Source organism: Bos taurus, chromosome 8, assembly GCF_002263795.3.
Source record: "Bos taurus isolate L1 Dominette 01449 registration number 42190680 breed Hereford chromosome 8, ARS-UCD2.0, whole genome shotgun sequence".
NCBI classification, from domain to species: Eukaryota; Metazoa; Chordata; class Mammalia; order Artiodactyla; family Bovidae; genus Bos; species Bos taurus.
Window position 1 is genome coordinate 89,046,932 of NC_037335.1, and position 17,700 is coordinate 89,064,631.

Sequence of the window (17,700 nt, forward strand, 5' to 3'; positions counted from 1 at the left end):
CAGATCAGATCAGATCAGTCGCTCAGTCGTGTCCGACTCTTTGCAACCCAATGAATCGCAGCACACCAGGCCTCCCTGTCCAACACTAACTCCCAGAGTTCACTCAGACTCACAATTCTTATTTCTCTTCCTTGTTCTAATGCTAAGTATGTGTCAAATTTTTGCTTTGTGCCTCAGTTTACTGGGTAAGAATATGGTGTTTTGAAATGTCAAATAAGACAGACTGGAATAGGACAGTATTTGTCTTATTATTATTCATTATAATTGTCTGATTCTTATTCATTATAAGAATAAGATGAATAAGACATACTGTTAATCCTTACAATAAATAGGCATACTACAATTATTATCTACTATTATTAGCAGTTTTAAAAGATCACTAAAAGAATGTCAGAATAATGGTTGGGCTCAGAAAAGCTTGGGAGTGAGAAGACACATGTATAAATACAGAATAAGCACTTGGCAGCTCCATCTTTGGAACTTAGAGTGCTCACGGTATGACTGGGTGATGTCAATGGCATTGTTCGGAATAGCAATACATTTCCCTGCTGTGCCAGAAGTGCATCGTTTTTGGCATCAGAAAGGCTGTGTCCTTGGCTTAACCGCTGACCAGCTGAGTGGCAGGGGCACATCAGGTCTCTTGCCTAGTCTTCCTTCCCTAGCTTGGAGCCAGCACAGCATTTCTCAGACTGGAGTAAGGATTGAAATAGAAGAATTTCCTTGTATATGCCAGAAGTGTGGACTCTAATTTTGTTATCAAAATATGTGCAAAAATAAATTATGGGTAGACTCCTTTTGTTTACATCTTTTATTGAACTGTAAATCCCAATCAAACTTGGAAGTGCAAATAAACACAGTAAGACTCGACAACATTCAAAGTAAAATTAATTTACTGTGATGCATAAAGTTTTGCTGAAACTAAATCTCTGCTCCCAATGTGACTCTAAAACCGGCCACCATGGTGCTTTTGAGGGCAGCAACTGTACTATCACAGGCATCGGATGACTCACTCTTTCCACTAATTTCTTCTATTCAAGTAAACACTTCAGTCATACATCATTGCGTACAAAAGTGACATTAAATTGCTTCAGGTGGGGCAAAGCCATCTAGTCTGCTTGTTCTTTTCTCTCTAATTCTTTAAAAAATGTGGCACCCAGAAGGTTGGAAACCCCACTGAAAATCTTGGCACTGAAATTGTATGCAGAGCTTGATGACACAGTTGTTGTTCGAATGATCCTGCATTTTCTTGTATTAACTTTTAAGATTCTTATGGAAAGGAAACCATACAAGAGATTCTGGTGATATCTCAAAAGCTGGAGAATATACCTGCCCAAACCCAGCGTTCCATGGATCTCAGATTGAGAAACACTAGTGCTTTCTAGGGTCACTTCTGACATTCACATCTCTTGCACCCAGAAAGAGTGTCTATGATTACAAGCTACAATCCTTATTTTTGCCAAATAGCTTCAGATTCTGAGCAGATCTTCCCTGATGAAACAATAGGAAGCTGTGTTGACTGTTGGTCTCCCACTCCAATTCCCTGGTCAGTCTGTGAATATACCAAAGGAGAGTGGTCTGGGCAGGAAGAGGAAACAGCTTAGCCAGGCTGCATGCTGGAGAATGACCCCAGGCTAGCAGTCCAATATATCAAGAGCTGCTGGAAGCTCTCTCCTTTTTTAGGGAATGGTTGTGAGTTCTGGAGAGTGATTTTTGGAAAAATACCTTGAACCATGAACTCCCTGCCATGGATGATCATACCATGGCATCCTCCACCCCCACCCCCACTCTCCCCCTTTCCCTCTCACATTGGAGGGTTTTCTGGAGTGCTGTAGGGAGAGAAGGGGTTGTCGTCTCTGCCCACAGAGAATCACAATGAAGGAACTCATGACAGTCTTGCAAATGCTGAAAAAAAAAAACAAAAAAAACAAATAACCTTGGAGTCCTCTGAAACCATCACATTGGGGAAATACTGGCAACCATGGGGAGAACTTTACCAGTTGCCCCCCTGCCTTGAGAATTTTTTGAATGTTGAAAATATCAACTGTGCAGTAAAGTCTTTCTTTTGCTTTGAAGAATTCAGAGATGGGATTTCCTTGGTGGTCTATTTCAGTTCAGTTCAGTCACTCAGGTATGTCCAACTCTTTGTGACACCATTGACTGCAGCGTGCCAGGCATCCCTGTCCATCACCAACCCCAGAGTTTACTCAAACTCATGTCCATTGAGTCAGTGATGCCATCCAACCATCTCATCCTCTGTCGTCCCCTTCTCCTCCAGTCTTCAATCTTTTCCAGAATAAGGGTCTTTTCAAATAAGTAGCTCTTCACATCAGGTGGCCAAAGTATTGAAGTTTCAGCTTCAGCATCAGTCCTTCCAATGAATATTCAGGACTGATCTCCTTTAGGATGGACTGGTTGGATCTCCTTGCAGTCCAAGGGACTCGAAAGAGTCTTCTTCAACATCACAGTTCAAAAGCATCAATTCTTCTGTGCTCAGCTTTCCTTATAGTCCAACTCTCACATCCATACACGACTACTGGAAGAACCATAGCCTTGACTAGACGAACCTTTGTTGACAAAGTAACGTCTCTGCTTTTTAATATGCTGTCTAGGTTGGTCATAACTTTTCTCCCAAGGAGTAAGCGTCTTTTAATTTCATGGCTGTAGTCACCATCTGCAGTGATTTTGGAGCCCAGAAATAAAGTCTGCCACTGTTTCCATTGTTTCTCCATCTTGCCATGAAGTGATGAGACCAGATGCCATGATCTTTGTTTTCTGAATGTTGAGCTTTAAGCCAAATTTTTCACTCTCCTCTTTCACTTTCATCAAGAGGCTCTTTAGTTCTTCTTCACTTTCTGCCATAAGGGTGGTATCATCTGCATATCTGAGGTTATTGATATTTCTCCTGGCAATCTTGATTTTTCTCATGATGTTCCCTGCATATAAGTTAAATAAGTAGAGTGACAATACACAGCCTTGACGTACTCCTTTGCCTATTTGGAACCAGTCTGTTGTTCCATGCCCAGTTCTAATTGTTGCTTCCTGACCTGCATACAGATTTCTCAAGAGGCAGGTCAAGTGGTCTAGTATTCCCATCTCTTTCAGAATTTCCCACAGCTTATTGTGATCCACACAGTCAAAGGCTTTGGCATAGTCAATAAAGCAGAAATGGATGTTTTTCTGGAACTCTCTTGCTTTTTCGATGATCCAACAGATGTTGGCAATTTGATCTCTGGTTCCTCTGCCTTTTCTAAATCCAGCTTGAACATCTGGAAGTTCACAGTTCACATATTGTTGAAGCCTGGCTTGGAGAAATGTGAGCATTACTTTACTAGTGTGTGAGATGAGTGCAATTGTGTGGTAGTTTGAGCATTCTTTGGCATTGCTTTTCTTAGGGATTAGGATGAAAACTGACCTTTTCCAGTCCTGTGGGCACTGCTGGTGGTCCAGTGGTTGAGAATTGGCCTGCCAATTCAGGTTTGATCCCTGGTCTGGCAATTGAGCTCATAGGCTTCAGGGCAACTAAGCCCATGTGCTCTAGAGCCTATGCTCCACAACAAGAGAAGCTCCCTTAATGAGAAGCCTGGGGACAACTAGCGAGTAGCCCTTGCTTGCAGCAACTATAGAAAGCCCACGTGCAGCAATGAAGACCCAGTACAACCAAAAAAAAAAAAAGAATTCAGAGAATTGTTGGTTCCTCTGTTTAGAAACTAAAATCCACATGATTGCCTAGGCCACTTCTGAGATCATCAATTACTTTGTGTGCCAAGTAGGTGAATCAGGAAGGGGACTTTATATTTCATGTGTAAGGGGGAGACTTCTCAATAGAATTCAAACTTTGGAAACATCTCAAAAGCATTAAAATCAGTCATTAAGTCATCATACCTCACCCACCCCTTAGGGGTATTTGTAACCGATCTTTGAACATCCACTTCTGATTTTCTCAATGTGGCCCCCAGATCAGCAGCAGCAGCAGCTGCCTGGACGCTTGTCAGAAATGTACATTTTGGGCCCTCAGCTCGGACCTGCACAGCTGGAGACCCTGGGGTGGGGCCCAGCCATCTACGCTGTAACAAGCCTTGCGGGGAACTCTTGACATCAGCTCAGATTTGAGCACCATTGTTGGAGAGCTGATGGCAGTGTTTCTCAGCCCTGGTCCATAATAGAATTATCTGTTTTGCTTTTAAAAATTCTGATGCCCGGGGCCCACATCCACTCTGGTTATATCAGATTATCTGGGAGCTGGGACTCAGCGATCAGTGTTTTTACAACTCCTTGGGTGATCCAACATGTTGAGTACCTGGGCCTTCCAGATCCTTGCTGCTCGCAGTGTGAGAGCTGTCTGCCGATCTCTGGTGATCCCTGCCCTGCGTACAGTTCGAGATGTGTCCTTTAGCTGGTCTGTCGTTTGGGCTGCTCTTGGTATCTGAGCTGCTGTGTACACGATGCATCTGCTTCCCCCGTAATCAGTGATGTGACATCTCCTTTCTCTTTCACAGGACACAACAGACTACGTTGCGTATGTTGCTAAGGACCCTGTTAATCGCAGAGGTAAGCTGTGTGTGACCTTTGTCATTTCTCATTCACGTGCAGTTGGGCTTAACACTGGATACAAGTTGGTCTTCATGATCTCAGCCCTCTTCACCTGCACGAACAAGTGTTCTCTCGTACTGTCAGTGATAATTTAGTTTTACAGGCAGTGAAGTGTGGCGGCACACCTGGCTGGGTTAGGAGACACTGGATATCTGAGAGTCTGAATCATACTCTGTATAGGAGACGCTGGATATCTGAGAGCCTGAAACACACACCTGTATCCAGACGGCTAGCACTTGGTACACCTGACCTGTGCAAGGCAGCTCCCACTTAGACTCTGAAGGTGGACTCAGTTACACCTGAAGGCTTTACAAGCCGCTGGCCTCCCGCCCGACACCATCTCCTCATTTGTCCACTGACAACTGTTTCACACTGCTCTGCATGGCTCCGGAGGCCAGTGTCCAAGCTCAGGGCTCTCCTCTTAAACCCTACAAAAAATGCTAGACACGGGCCTCAGACACAGGCTAGGTAGGAGATTCGAAGGATCAAGTACGTCCCATCCTCATGGACCCTTTATTCCTAGACCTTCCCTTCGTACCCACCATCCCATCTGTTACAAACAGTGGCCCCATCCCTCCTGTGTTAGGCTTGGGCCGGTGGGCTGAGTGAGGAGGGTGCTACGCTTGAATTCCAGGCAGCCGCCAGGTGGCGCACGACTCCAATTGAGAATCACCCATGACACCAGTGGGGCTTGTAACAACGCAAAATGGCCCTTCCCTTCACCACCCATTGGTTCCCCTCCTCCTCCCACCCTCTACCCCAGAAACCAAATAAAATTTCCTAGTTGGCTTTGCAAAATTTTTGTCTGTACACACACACACACACACACACACAAACACACTTCTTTTAAAATTTCAACACAGATGTGATTTTGGAATGCTGTTTTCCCACTAACCTTGGGGGAGGAGGATGTGGCAGGCTGCACCACATTCCAGAGTTATACTGGTTGAAGTTCTTCTTTTATTTTTGTTTGTTCCAAGTTAACCTCAAGTAATCCTAGACTTTCTTTTGATATGTTAAATGGTTCCTAAGTCAATGGTTCTTAAAATGAGCTATATTTTAAATCACCTCAGTTCAATTCAGTTCAGTTGCTCAGTCGTGTCCGACTCTTTGTGACCCCATGAATCGCAGCATGCCAGGCCTCCCTGTCCATCACCAACTCCTGGAGTTCACCCAGACTCACGTCCATCGAGTCAGTGATGCCATCCAGCCATCTCATCCTCTGTCGGCCCCTTCTCCTCCTGCCCCCAATCCCTCCCAGCATTAGAGTCTTTTCCAATGAGTCAACTCTTCGAATGAGGTGGCCAAAGTACTGGAGTTTCAGCTTTAGCATCATTCCTTCCAAAGAAATCCCAGGGCTGATCTCCTTCAGAATGGACTGGTTGGATCTCCTTGCAGTCCAAGGGACTCTCAAGAGTCTTCTCCAACACCACAGTTCAAAATCATCAATTCTTTGGCACTCAGCTTTCTTCACAGTCCAATTCTCACATCCATACATGACCACTGGAAAAACCATAGCCTTGACTAGATGGACCTTTCTTGGCAAAGTAATGTTGCTGCTTTTGAATATGCATTCTATTTTCTTCCAAGGAGTAAGCGTCTTTTAATTTCATGGCTGCAATCACCATCTGCAGTGATTTTGAAGCCCCCAAAAATAAAGTCTGACACTGTTTCCACTGTTTCCCCATCTATTTCCCATGAAGTGATGGGACCAGATGCCATGATCTTCGTTTTCTGAATGTTGAGCTTTAAGCCAACTCTTTCACTGTCCACTTTCACTTTCATCAAGAGGCTTTTGAGTTCCTCTTCACTTTCTGCCATAAGGGTGGTGTCATCTGCATATCTGAGGTTATTGATATTTCTCCCAGCAATCTTGATTCCAGCTTGTGCTTCTTCCAGCCCAGCATTTCTCATGATGTACTCTGCAAAGAAGTTGAATAAGCAGGGTGACAATATACAGCCTTGATGTACTCCTTTTCCTATTTGGAACCAGTCTGTTGTTCCATGTCCAGTTCTAACTGTTGCTTCCTGACCTGTATACAGGTTTCTCAAGAGGCAGGTCAGGTGGTCTGGTATTCCCATCTCTTTCAGAATTTTCCACAGTTTATTGTGATCCACAGTCAAAGGCTTTGGCATAGTCAATAAAGCAGAAATAGATGTTTTTCTGGAACTCTCTTGCTTTTTCAACGATCCAGCAGATGTTGGCAATTTGATCTCTGGTTCCTCTGCCTTTTCTAAAACTAGCTTGAACATCTGGAAGCTCACGGTTCACATATTGCTGAAGCCTGGCTTGAAGAATTTTGAGCATTATTTTACTAGAGTGTGAGATGAGTGCAATTGTGCGGTTGTTTGAGAATTCTTTGGCATTGCCTTTCTTTGGGATTGGAATGAAAACTGACCTTTTCCAGTCCTGTGGCCACTGCTGAGTTTTCCAAATTTGCTGGCATATTGAGTGCAGCACTTTCACAGCATCATCTTTCAGGATTTGAAATAGCTCAACTGGAATTCCATCACCTCCACTAGCTTTGTTCGTAGTGATGCTTTCTAAGGCCCACTGGACTTCACATTCCAGGATGTCTGGTTCTAGGTGAGTGATCACACCATTGTGATTATCTGGGTCGTGAAGATCTTTTTTGTACAGTTCTTCTGTGTATTCTTGCCACCTCTTCTTAATATCTTCTGCTTCTGTTAAGTCCATACTATTTCTGTCCTTTATCGAGCCCATCTTTGCATGAAATTTTCCCTTGGTATCTCTGATTTTCTTGAAGAGATCTCTCGTCTTTCCCATTCTAGTTGTTTTCCTCTATTTCTTTGCACTGATCGCTGAAGAAGGCTTTCTTATCTCTTCTTGCTATTCTTTGGAACTCTGCATTCAGGTGTTTATATCTTTCCTTTTCTCCTTTGCTTTTCGCTTCTCTTCTTTCCTCAGCTATTTGTAAGGCCTCCTCAGACAGCCATTTAGCTTTTTTGCATTTCTTTTCCACGGGGATGGTCTTGATCCCTGTCTCCTGTACAATGTCACGAACCTCATTCCATAGTTCATCAGGCACTCTATCTATCAGATCTAGTCCCTTAAATCTATTTCTCACTTCCACTGTATAATCATAAGGGATTTGATTTAAGTCATACCTGAAGGGTCTAGTGGTTTTCCCTACTTTCTTCAATTTAAGTCTGAATTTGGCAATAAGGAGTTCATGATCTGAGCCACAGTCAGCTTCTGGTCTTGTTTTTGTTGACTGTATAGAGCTTCTCCATCTTTGGCTGCAAAGAATATAATCAATCTGATTTCAGTGCTGACCATCACCTAGGGAGTTTTAAAAATCCCAGTGCTCAGACCTCAAAGCAGTGGTGCCCATGCTCAGTCAAGGCTGTGAAATCAGGCTCTAGGGACAGACCCTGAAGGAATATAACCCCATGCAATTTGACTTAGGGCCATAGACACATACAAGCTATTGTCTTGTTTCACAGGCAGAAACCAGCAGTGCCTTCTGCCCACAGTGCCTTTTCAAAGTCATGGAAATCAGGATATATTTCACATGCGTGTTGGTTTCTAGACCAGCTCCCCCATGGGACCCATGTGCAGTGCTAGTGTGAAGACAAATGCCAGACCTCTGGCTATGCTGCTGGTGCTTTGATGGTACCATCAGCCAAGTGGTCCTTTGATGCTTTGTGGGAGATGTTCACTCTTTCTTTCCAGTTATTTGTTGTCTGTAATACAGCTTTGTGGGTTAAAGACCATCATTTTAAAAGTATTTTTTGATATACTGTGTCACGAGTCCAGGCAGGGCTCAGTTGGCCAATTTTTCTGCTCTATGTGGCATCAGTGGGGTCTTGGGTGGTCTTTGGCTGGTAGTTGGCCTGGTCTAGAAGGGCCAGATTGATTTCACGTCTATGCCTCATACGTTGGCAGGAAGGACTAGAAGTCTAAGCCAGCAGGGTCCTCCTCTCTCTGCATGGAGTCTCAGGGTCCCTCCAGATGGTTCCTCCATCAGAGAAGTAGGACGTCCCATGTAGCAACTCTGGGCTCCATGATGCCAATGTGGACACATCCAGTGGAAGGCCAGGCATGGCTCCACCTCTGTCATAGTTTACCAATCAAAGCAGTCCTAGCCAGCTCAGATTCAGGGGACAAGGGAACCAGACCTGCCCTCTGACAGGAATTTGTGGCTTTCTTTATCCGTCACATCTCTGTCCCCACCCCTGCCACCCCTGCGAACACACACATACAGGGAGCTACAGCCTTCTGCGAGGCAGTAAGTGAAGGCAGGAGGGCGGCATGAGCCCAGCTATGAACAGTATCTCAGAGTCGGCTTTGCCTTCATCCCATGTATGTCCACCCCACCACTACCTCCTTGCATAAGATGCTGGTGGAGGGCTCCTCTTGTTGCCCTGTTCTTCTTCCTCCTCCCGGAATTTAACTTCCAGTAAGAGAGTTTAATTTAGTAAGAATGGCCTCTGACATGCAGGAGTTGTATTAGCAAGGTATTCTGGGAGTAAGTGTTCTTATTTGGACTCTTAGATAGCCAACTCCTCACACAGTGGCCCCAGTCGATATGCTAGGGGAAGCCTTGTAGCCTTGTGGTTCCCTGGCTGCCGGCAGAGCTCCTTAGAATGAACAGACATCTGGTTCCACATCTGGAACTCAGAAAGTCTTCTGTCAAAATCCTACAGAGATGAATCAGAATCCCTCACCATTATCATTCATCTTTTCCACATTGATTCCTGCTTATACATTCCTGTGTGTGTTTTCGTTAATCTAGAAGTATTTATGGACCAGCATCTATATTTTTCTCTTGAGTATCAAGAGTCCATGGCTTATCTAATTAATCTGGTGGAAGAGCAAAGGATCTCTGACCCAAGTCATTAAGTTCTATGGTAACCACCACTACCATCTCGAGGAGATAAGCATTGCAAATGAGCAAGTTTCACGAAGTTGGAAACTTACCTTTGAAAGGCAAAGCCAACCAGGAAGGAGGCCTGGAAGGTAACTCCTGATATATGTAGGATAAAACTCTCAACAAAGCAGGCTTTGCAGGATCCTAACATACCATTTTCACAATGGAATTTGGATTATGACACAATGACTCCCATCCCCTGCAACCTAATGTCTTTTGGTTCAGGATGGACTGTCTGGGTCACAAAAGTAGCTAAAAGATAATGTTCTGCTTAGACATATGGCTGCCTGCAGGTGGCTTGTATTCCTATAACCTATAAGCACAGAAGCATCCCTGTTCAGGCACCTGCTAGAGCTCCTGAACTTGCTGTAGAATGTCCTGTGGTGTTGACCTGATGGCAGAGAGCCCTCTGTTCAGCTTGTATAGCTTCTAATCCCAGGGTTAGAGGTTGCTTTTCCCCCAGGGTTTCCTGAATAAGGGGAAATGCGGTGAATGGGCTCTAGAGGGAAGTCCCCCGTGGACTGCTGCTCACACAACCACACTTCCTTCTTCAGGCTGCTCTATTAGCTCACGGTCATTTCAACCCTGAATTTAGGGTTCCTCTGGCTTTGGACCAGAGGCCCCAGAAGGTAACTTTGTAGGTTACCTTAACTTTGTAGGTCCCAGAAAGTAACTTTCTGGTAGAACCTCACAGAGTATGTACTCCTTAAATAATAGAGCACTTCCTTCGACTTTTCCTTCCCTAGAAGCAAAACCTCATCACCTCATTTTAGGTGAAAGCAATGATTTGATTTGTTTAAGCCAGGAGGTTAAATTTCATCAAATAACTCTGTGGTGGGAGGTTAATTTTCCTGTGGGAGAATGATTAGGTTGTTGTTTCCCTTATCTGGCTATTGTCAACAGTGTTTTTTTTTACAAACAAGCCAACCTCTGGGCTTTAAATATGCTGTGCAGAAGACCCTGAATATTTCTGCCTAGCCCAGAAAGTCAGACTTTCAGACTCTGGCTGAAAGTCAGACTTGTACCAGCCTGTTGCGCATCTCTGCTCACAAGTCTCCTAGGCCCCCCGCTGTGATAAGCCATGAGCTAAGTCTTTCCTCCCTCCATAGAGCTTTTCTCACTCGTCACGATGTGAGCTGATCCTGGTCTATCTGCTGTCTTGTTTCCTATGATTTTCTCCCACCTCCACTCCAGCTCCACTCCTTTATGGCTCATCCTTGAACCTGCCTCAGGGCCTTTGCACCTGTTAACCCCATGCCTGTGACATTCTTACACTAGACCTTCCCATGGTTCACTCCCTGACTTCCTCTGGGCTTCTTCTGTGACATCACCTCCTAGGTCACCTTCCCTCATCATCCTGTATTTTATCCTATACTTCTGCTGCTGCTAAGTCACTTTAGTCGTGTCCAACTCTGTATGACCCCATAGATGGCAGCCCACCAGGCTCCCCCGTCCCTGGGATTCTCCAGGCAAGAACACTGGAGTGGGTTACCATTTTGTTCTCCAATGCATGAAAGTAAAAAGTAAAGTGAAGTCGCTCAGTCTTGTCTGACTCATAGCGACCCCATGGACTGCAGCCTACCAGGCACCTCCATCCATGAGATTTTCCAGGCAAGAGTACTGGAGTGGGGTGCCATTGCCTTCTCCATTATCCTATACTGTCATCCTTAATTTACATTTACATTATTGTCTTTATGGTTGTATTGGTTTTCTGTGACTGTGCTGTGCTTAGTCGCTCAGTTGTGTCCAACTCTTTGTGGCCCCATGGATTGTAGCCCATCACATGGACTGTAGCCTGCTAGGCTCCTCTGTCCATGGGATTCTCCAGGCAAGAATACTGGAGTGGATTGCCATTTCCTCCTCCAGACGATCTTCCCAACCCAGGGATGAAACCCAGGTCTCCTGCATTGTAGACAGATTCTTTACCATCTGTGCCACCAGGGAAGCCCAGAAATACTGGAGTGGGTAGCTTGTCCCTTCTCCAGGGAATCTTTCTGACCCAGGAATTGAACTGGGGTCTCCTGCATTACAGGTGGATTCTTTACCAGCTGAGTTACCAGGGGAGCCCTGTGACCACTGGAACAAATTACCACTAACTTTGTGACTTAAAGACAACAAAAGTTGCTCTCTCATAGTTCTGGAGGCTCAGGGTCTAAAATCAAGATGTGGGCAGGGCTATGCTTCCTCCATAGGTTCCGGGGAGGAGCCTTCCTGCCTTTTCCAGCGTCTGGTGGCTCCAGGAGCCCTTGGCTTGTGGTTGCATCACTCTAGTCTTGGCATCCATCTTCACATCATCTCCCCCTCCTCTGTGTCTGTGTCGTCTCCTCTTCTGTCCCTTATAATAAGAAACTTGTTATTGGATTTAGGGCCCATCCTAATCCAGAATGATCTCATCTTGAGGTCCTTAACTTAAGGACATCTGCAAAGACCCTTTTACACAGGTTCAAGAGGTCAGGATGCAGACAGGGCTTTGTGCAGGGGCACCGTTCAATCCATGCAAATGGTGTATTTTTCCTTTCTTGTTTTCAGTGTCCACCCTCTCGACTGTCAGCTTCAGGAGAGCAGGACTCCGTTTTGTTTCTTGCTGTATCTGTAGAGTATAGGCTAGGGCATGGTACACACTTTATGTTCAACAAGTGTCTACTGAGAGAAGTCTCCAGTAGAGATTTTGTACATTTGCCCATGCTCACGTGCAAGAATGTTCTTAGGGATTATACCTCTGTGACAAATCACTGTTTTGGGACATCTTCAACTTAAAAAAAAAATGGTTATTTCACTTTGCAATTCCATAAGTGGCACAGGAGGACTCCTTGGCTTCTTCAACACTTGGCATTTTCAGGTTTTTAGATTCCTGCCAGTCTGAGGGGTGCAAAATTATCTCCTTATAATTTTAATTTGCTGCTCTAGGGCTAGAACACATATTAAACTCAATTTTTAAAATTTCATTATTTTTTGTTGGAATATAGTTGCTTTACAATGTTATGTTTGTTTCTGTTGTACAGCAGTGAATGAGCTGAGCATATACATACATCCCCTCTTTCTTGGATTTCCATCCCATTTAGGTCATCACGGAGCATTGAGTAGAGTTCCCTGTGCTACATGTTAGGTTCTCATTGGTTATTTATTTTATACACAGTAGCATACATACGCTACTTCTGTTGATGGACATTTAGGTTGCTTCCATGTCCTGACTATTGTAAATAGTGCTGCAGTGAGCATTGGGGTGCATTTATCTTTTTGTTTATTTCTTATTGGGGTACAGTTACTTTATGATATCGTGCTAGCGTCTGTTGTACAATGAAGTGAATCAGCTACATGAACACATCTAGCCCGCCCTCTTGCGTCTCTCTCCCACCCCCCACATGACTGCCGAGCACTGAGCTGAGCTCACTGTGCCATACAGCGGCTTCCCACCAGCTGTCTATTCGACACACGGTGGTGCAGCTGTGTCAGTCCTCACTTTCCAATTCATTTCACGCTCCTTTCCCACCCTGTGCCCACATGTCTGTTCTCTATGTTTGAGTCTGTATTCCTGCCCTGGAAATAGGTTCATCTGTACCACTTTTCTAGATTCCACATATATATGTGTTAATATGAATTATGGTCTTCTCAGAGTATATGCCCAGGAGTGGGATTTCTGGGTCATATGGTAGCTCTACTTTTAGTGTTTTTAAGGAACCTCCATACTGTTCTTCACAGTGGTAGTATCAATTGACATTTCCACCAATAATGTAAAAGAATTCCCCTTTCTCCACACCCTCTTCAGCACTTACTGTTTGTAGATTTTTTGATGATGGCCAGTCTGACTGGTGTGAGGTGATGCCTCACTGTGGTTTTAGTTTGCATTTCTCTAATAATTAGTAATGTTGAAAACAACTCTTAATTAAGAGCATAGCAGCTGAATCTTGACATTCTTACCTGTCTTGGATTAAAAAATCTGAAACAATGAGGAGCATGTGAATAAGTGAACACGCTAGAGTTGGCTGAAAACTATGCTTGAGTTTGTAGCCTCTAGCTCTCTGCTAAGAATTCATTGGTGGTCAGTGTTCCCCTTAAGGGGTGAGAGTTATCAGCCCACTAGGAGAAAGAGAGAGCAGTCATTGTTTGGTAGGGTCTTTTTCTGATTGGCCAGTGATTCCAGGTGTCTCTGAGATTCCCTGTGTTAGTCACCAGTTGGTAGAGAATGTGGCTGTGAACTTGAACTCTTGGAGAGTCTGTGAGTCTAGATATGAGGACAGGAGGAGAGTCCAAGATGGGACCACTGCAAGGGCTGGGCTGCCTTGGGGAGGCTGGATGGCTGTGAAGTGTGAGTTGGGAGTGGTGTCGGTGTGGGTGTGGGTGTGGGTGTGGGTGGAAGGGGTCATGACTTCCTGAAAGAGCAGCACAGATCCTGAGAGGTTTTCTGCCCACATGTGCAGAGTCCACCCACACCCCCAACATGGAACTAATGCCCACCAAGGCGGGGTGGTCCATCCCACAGGGTATTGACGTGGCCATTGTGGTGGGAGACACATGCTGGAGCCTCTGTCTATAGTCGCCGCTGATCTGAGATAGAGGGGGTACTACCTTGTAATCATACATAAAAGGTGCAGTGAACCAGTGACATCCTTTCTGTGTGTCAGTGGCTCCAGGACCAAAGAGGGGGTATGGGAAGTGGGGTCTTACTTTCACAAACACACACACACAATAATCAGATAAGGAATCAACCCCTCCAAACTCTAAATGATTAAGAAAAGTTTTCCAGAGATGGAAAGATGAATTTTTATCCATCTAAGTATAAATATCTCACTCAAAATATTTATCTTGCTTTGATATAATAACTGACAGTGTGATGCTTTCAGAGTCAACAAGAGATCTTGAACTTTTGTTTATCTTTGTTGCGTCATTTTTGAAAGGTAAAAAGAGTGTCAGTCGTGTCCGACTCTTTGTGACCCCATGGACTGTAGCCTGCAAGGCTCCTCTGCCCATGGGATTCTCCAGGCAGAAATACTGGAGTGGGTTGTCATTCCCTTCTCCAGGGGATCTTCCCTACCCAGGGATCAAACCAGTGTCTCCTGCATTGCAGACAGATTCTTTACTGTCTGAGCCACCAGAGAAGCCCTATGTGTTTTAAAATATATTTTTATAATATACATACCATTATATTGAGCTTCTCAAGAGGCTAGTGATAAAGAATTCACCTGTCAATGCAGCAGACACAGAAGATGCAGGTTTGATTCCTGGATCCAGAAAAACCCTGGAGTAGGAAATGGCAACTCGCTCCAGTATTCTTGCCTGGAAAATTCCATTGACAGAGGAGCCTGGCAGGTTACAGTTCATGGGGTCGCAAAGAGTTGGACATGACTAAGCACAGGAAAGAAGGAACTAGTATATTATGTTCATAATTTATAAATAAGTTAACATCTATTTGGGACATATGCTCAGTATAGTGAAGAGTTCTTTCCTGGTAAGCATGAACAAACTTTGACAACTTCTTATTTACAGAAGTAAAGCCATTTGGGTGTTTGGTGCACGTGATAAGCATTGCTAGTGCTCACTTATGTCTTGACCTCCTTCCTCCCGAGCTCCCAGGGGACAGTACTGCCAGCCTTTCCTGGGTAGAGGAGGAGCCAGGTGACAGTTCTGTGTGAGAGCAGAATGCATAGGTGCTGGTACAAGGCCCTGCTGTCTCTTTCTTCTCTGGCTTGTGGAGGAGGCCTTGTACTGAAACTCAGGATTGAAAGATCAAAGCAGCCTGGCTCATGGTGTCGCCACCTGGTTGAGGAGAGTTAAGGTGATTGAGTAGAGTTGCCCAGGAATGAGCAGACAAGAATGGAGTTGTCTTGTCACCGAGATGCTGGGGCTCTTTCTTATTTCAGCATCACTTGTTTGTGCCAACTAACAGAGCAGCTGTCCCAGGCAGGGCTCAGAGAGCAAGCTCAGATAAATGGAGATCCCGGTGGCCTGCAGTCCGCTTATCAGTTGGATGGCCAGGGCAGCCTTGAACACCAGTGGACAGGTGTGGCCACTGGCCTCTGGACTTGTTTGGAGCCATGGGGAGACTGAACCAGCATCTTACATAGTAACTTCTGCCCTGCCAGTGTCTACTGTGCGTGGAAGATGTGTGGTTGCCACGTGAGTAAAGATGTCACATCTCAGTTCTATCTGATGTGATTACAAGGGCCTCAGCACATGCTGCTCTCAACTGGCTCATCCCAGGTTGGGAGAGGCCTTTGTGGCCAAGCCCGATGCGGCCCCTTGCTAGTGTCAGGGCTGAGGTGGCTGCTGTGTGGTCTGAGTGAGCTCCTGGAGAGTGATGCCAGCCTCGCTTTTGGTCAAGAAGAGAGACCAGCTGGGCAAACAAGCGCCTCTGGTCCTCACCCCGTCTGTACACTACTGTTCACCCCCAGTGGTACACTGCTGTGCCGCTACAAAAGAGCCAGTTTCCTCCAAGAGGGACGGATTGAGGAACCTCAATTTTTGCTCATTTTGCTGCTCCTGTGTTTGTTTGGGGGCCACATTTTAGGTTTTACAACGTCGTTTTGAGTCTTGACTCTGGGCCCCACCACTCTGTATGTACTTTTTATCCAGAGCTTCTCCTTCTCACTCATGAATGACAGACACCTCCATCCCCCTGTTTGCGTTGTGGGATGTAAAACAAGCAGCTCTGGTGGTCACCTTTGGGGAGGCCCTCATACTCCTCCCACAAGCGAGGCTAGATGATAGTGGCTTTTAAGCTAAAAACCATTGCAACACCAAGAGAAAATCCCAGACCCAGAGAGACTGTCAGCCCAGGTTGGTTTTAGATTTGGAGTGAGTTTCTGGAGCACAGAGAAGACATTCTACAGAAGGATCCTCAGACCCAACTAACAGATGATCCTTACTCAGTCCACTGAGGATGGAGCCGGCCCCAGAGCCTGGAGTCATGATTTAATTCTGCATCTGCAGGTTCTGTCACCCTCTTGTATCCAAATACTAGGGCTCCACTGTCACCAAGCGAGGGTGCTTCCACCCAGAGCCCAGCATCTTCCAAATGTCCCAGGAACTGACTTAAAGAAGACCTATTTCAGGCCTGGACTTCTTTGGTGTGTAGAAGGTGAGAGAGCTGTGTGGACCTCAGCAGAAACCTTATTCTTCATTCACTGTGTTAAAGCCTAGGGAGCTGCTCTTCTCCTTAAAAGAAAGACAAGCTTCACTTTCTTGACTCATCCCCAGTTGTTATTCTGGTTCTCCAAATTACTAGCCAGCTGGTTCCCTCGGCTGGTGCCGATGCTGAGTGGAGGGGACAGGTGTGGCTGGAAACCCAGGGTAGGAGGGGGAGCCAGGTGTCTTTCCCTCAATCCATCCTAGACTCCTATTTCCTTATTGGCTGGAAAGACACCTCCAATCCTGTCTGTTAATGAACAACCACACGACTACAACAGCTGCTTAATATGGGCTTGCTTTATGCTTACCTGGGTTAATAATAAATACTAATACCAATAATAACATAAAACAATATCATTATTGGCTCACAGAAATACAGCTGGGACATCTGTCTCCTGGGACAAATCCCTTGGCCATATCTGTGCTAGGGCTAGTGTACCAAGTGATAGGGCTTCCCTGGTGGTTCAGTGGTAAAGTATCCACCTGCCAGTGTAGGAGATGAGGAGACATGGGTTTGATTCCTGGATCGGGAAGATCCCCTGGAGAAGGAAATGACAGCTCGCTCCAGTATACTTGCCTGGGAAAGCCTATGGACAGAGGAGCCTGGCAGGCTGCAGTCCATAGGGTCACAAGAGTTGGACATGACTAACCAACTGAGCATGGGCGTGAGACCCAAGGGGACTGCACTGCAGCCCAAAGCAGTGATCCAGTTACACTTGGTCTTCCCAGAAAATTCTTGTTTCTGTGTCCTCAGAGGCATGCTCCTTCCTTGAGCCTGTGAGGAGGAGAAACCTCAGGCTCCCCAGCCCAGCAGCCACCATCAGGGTGGGCTGTGCAGTGCCTGGCTGGCATTGTGCATAGAGAAGGCGGCATCGTGATGGAAGAGCGGCCAAACTGTGGAGGTGGTGATGTCTCTGCTCCTTCCCTCGCAGCTTCCCATCTTAATGAGTCCTCTCTTTGCTGACTTCCCCTGCAGTGGCAGTGCTTCTGCATCTCCCTAATCACTGCCCCAGGGAACAGCTCACTGCTGTAACAATGCCTCTCCTCACTGCTGGGCATCCACCATGCTCCTGGAGGAACCTCCTTGAAA

The 17,700-nt window shown here is 45.6% G+C and overlaps 1 protein-coding gene across 6 annotated transcripts in view; it reads left to right on the forward strand.

Moving 5' to 3' along the window:
• Positions 1-17,700, forward strand: part of SHC3 (SHC adaptor protein 3) — a 191,692-nt gene that overhangs the window by 117,091 nt on the left and 56,901 nt on the right. For all 6 annotated transcript variants that reach the window (XM_059889513.1, XM_059889512.1, XM_059889511.1 and 3 more), the window contains one exon: positions 4,497-4,548. In XM_059889513.1, the coding sequence (XP_059745496.1) occupies positions 4,497-4,548 (52 nt within the window). The remainder of the gene's footprint in view (positions 1-4,496; positions 4,549-17,700) is intronic.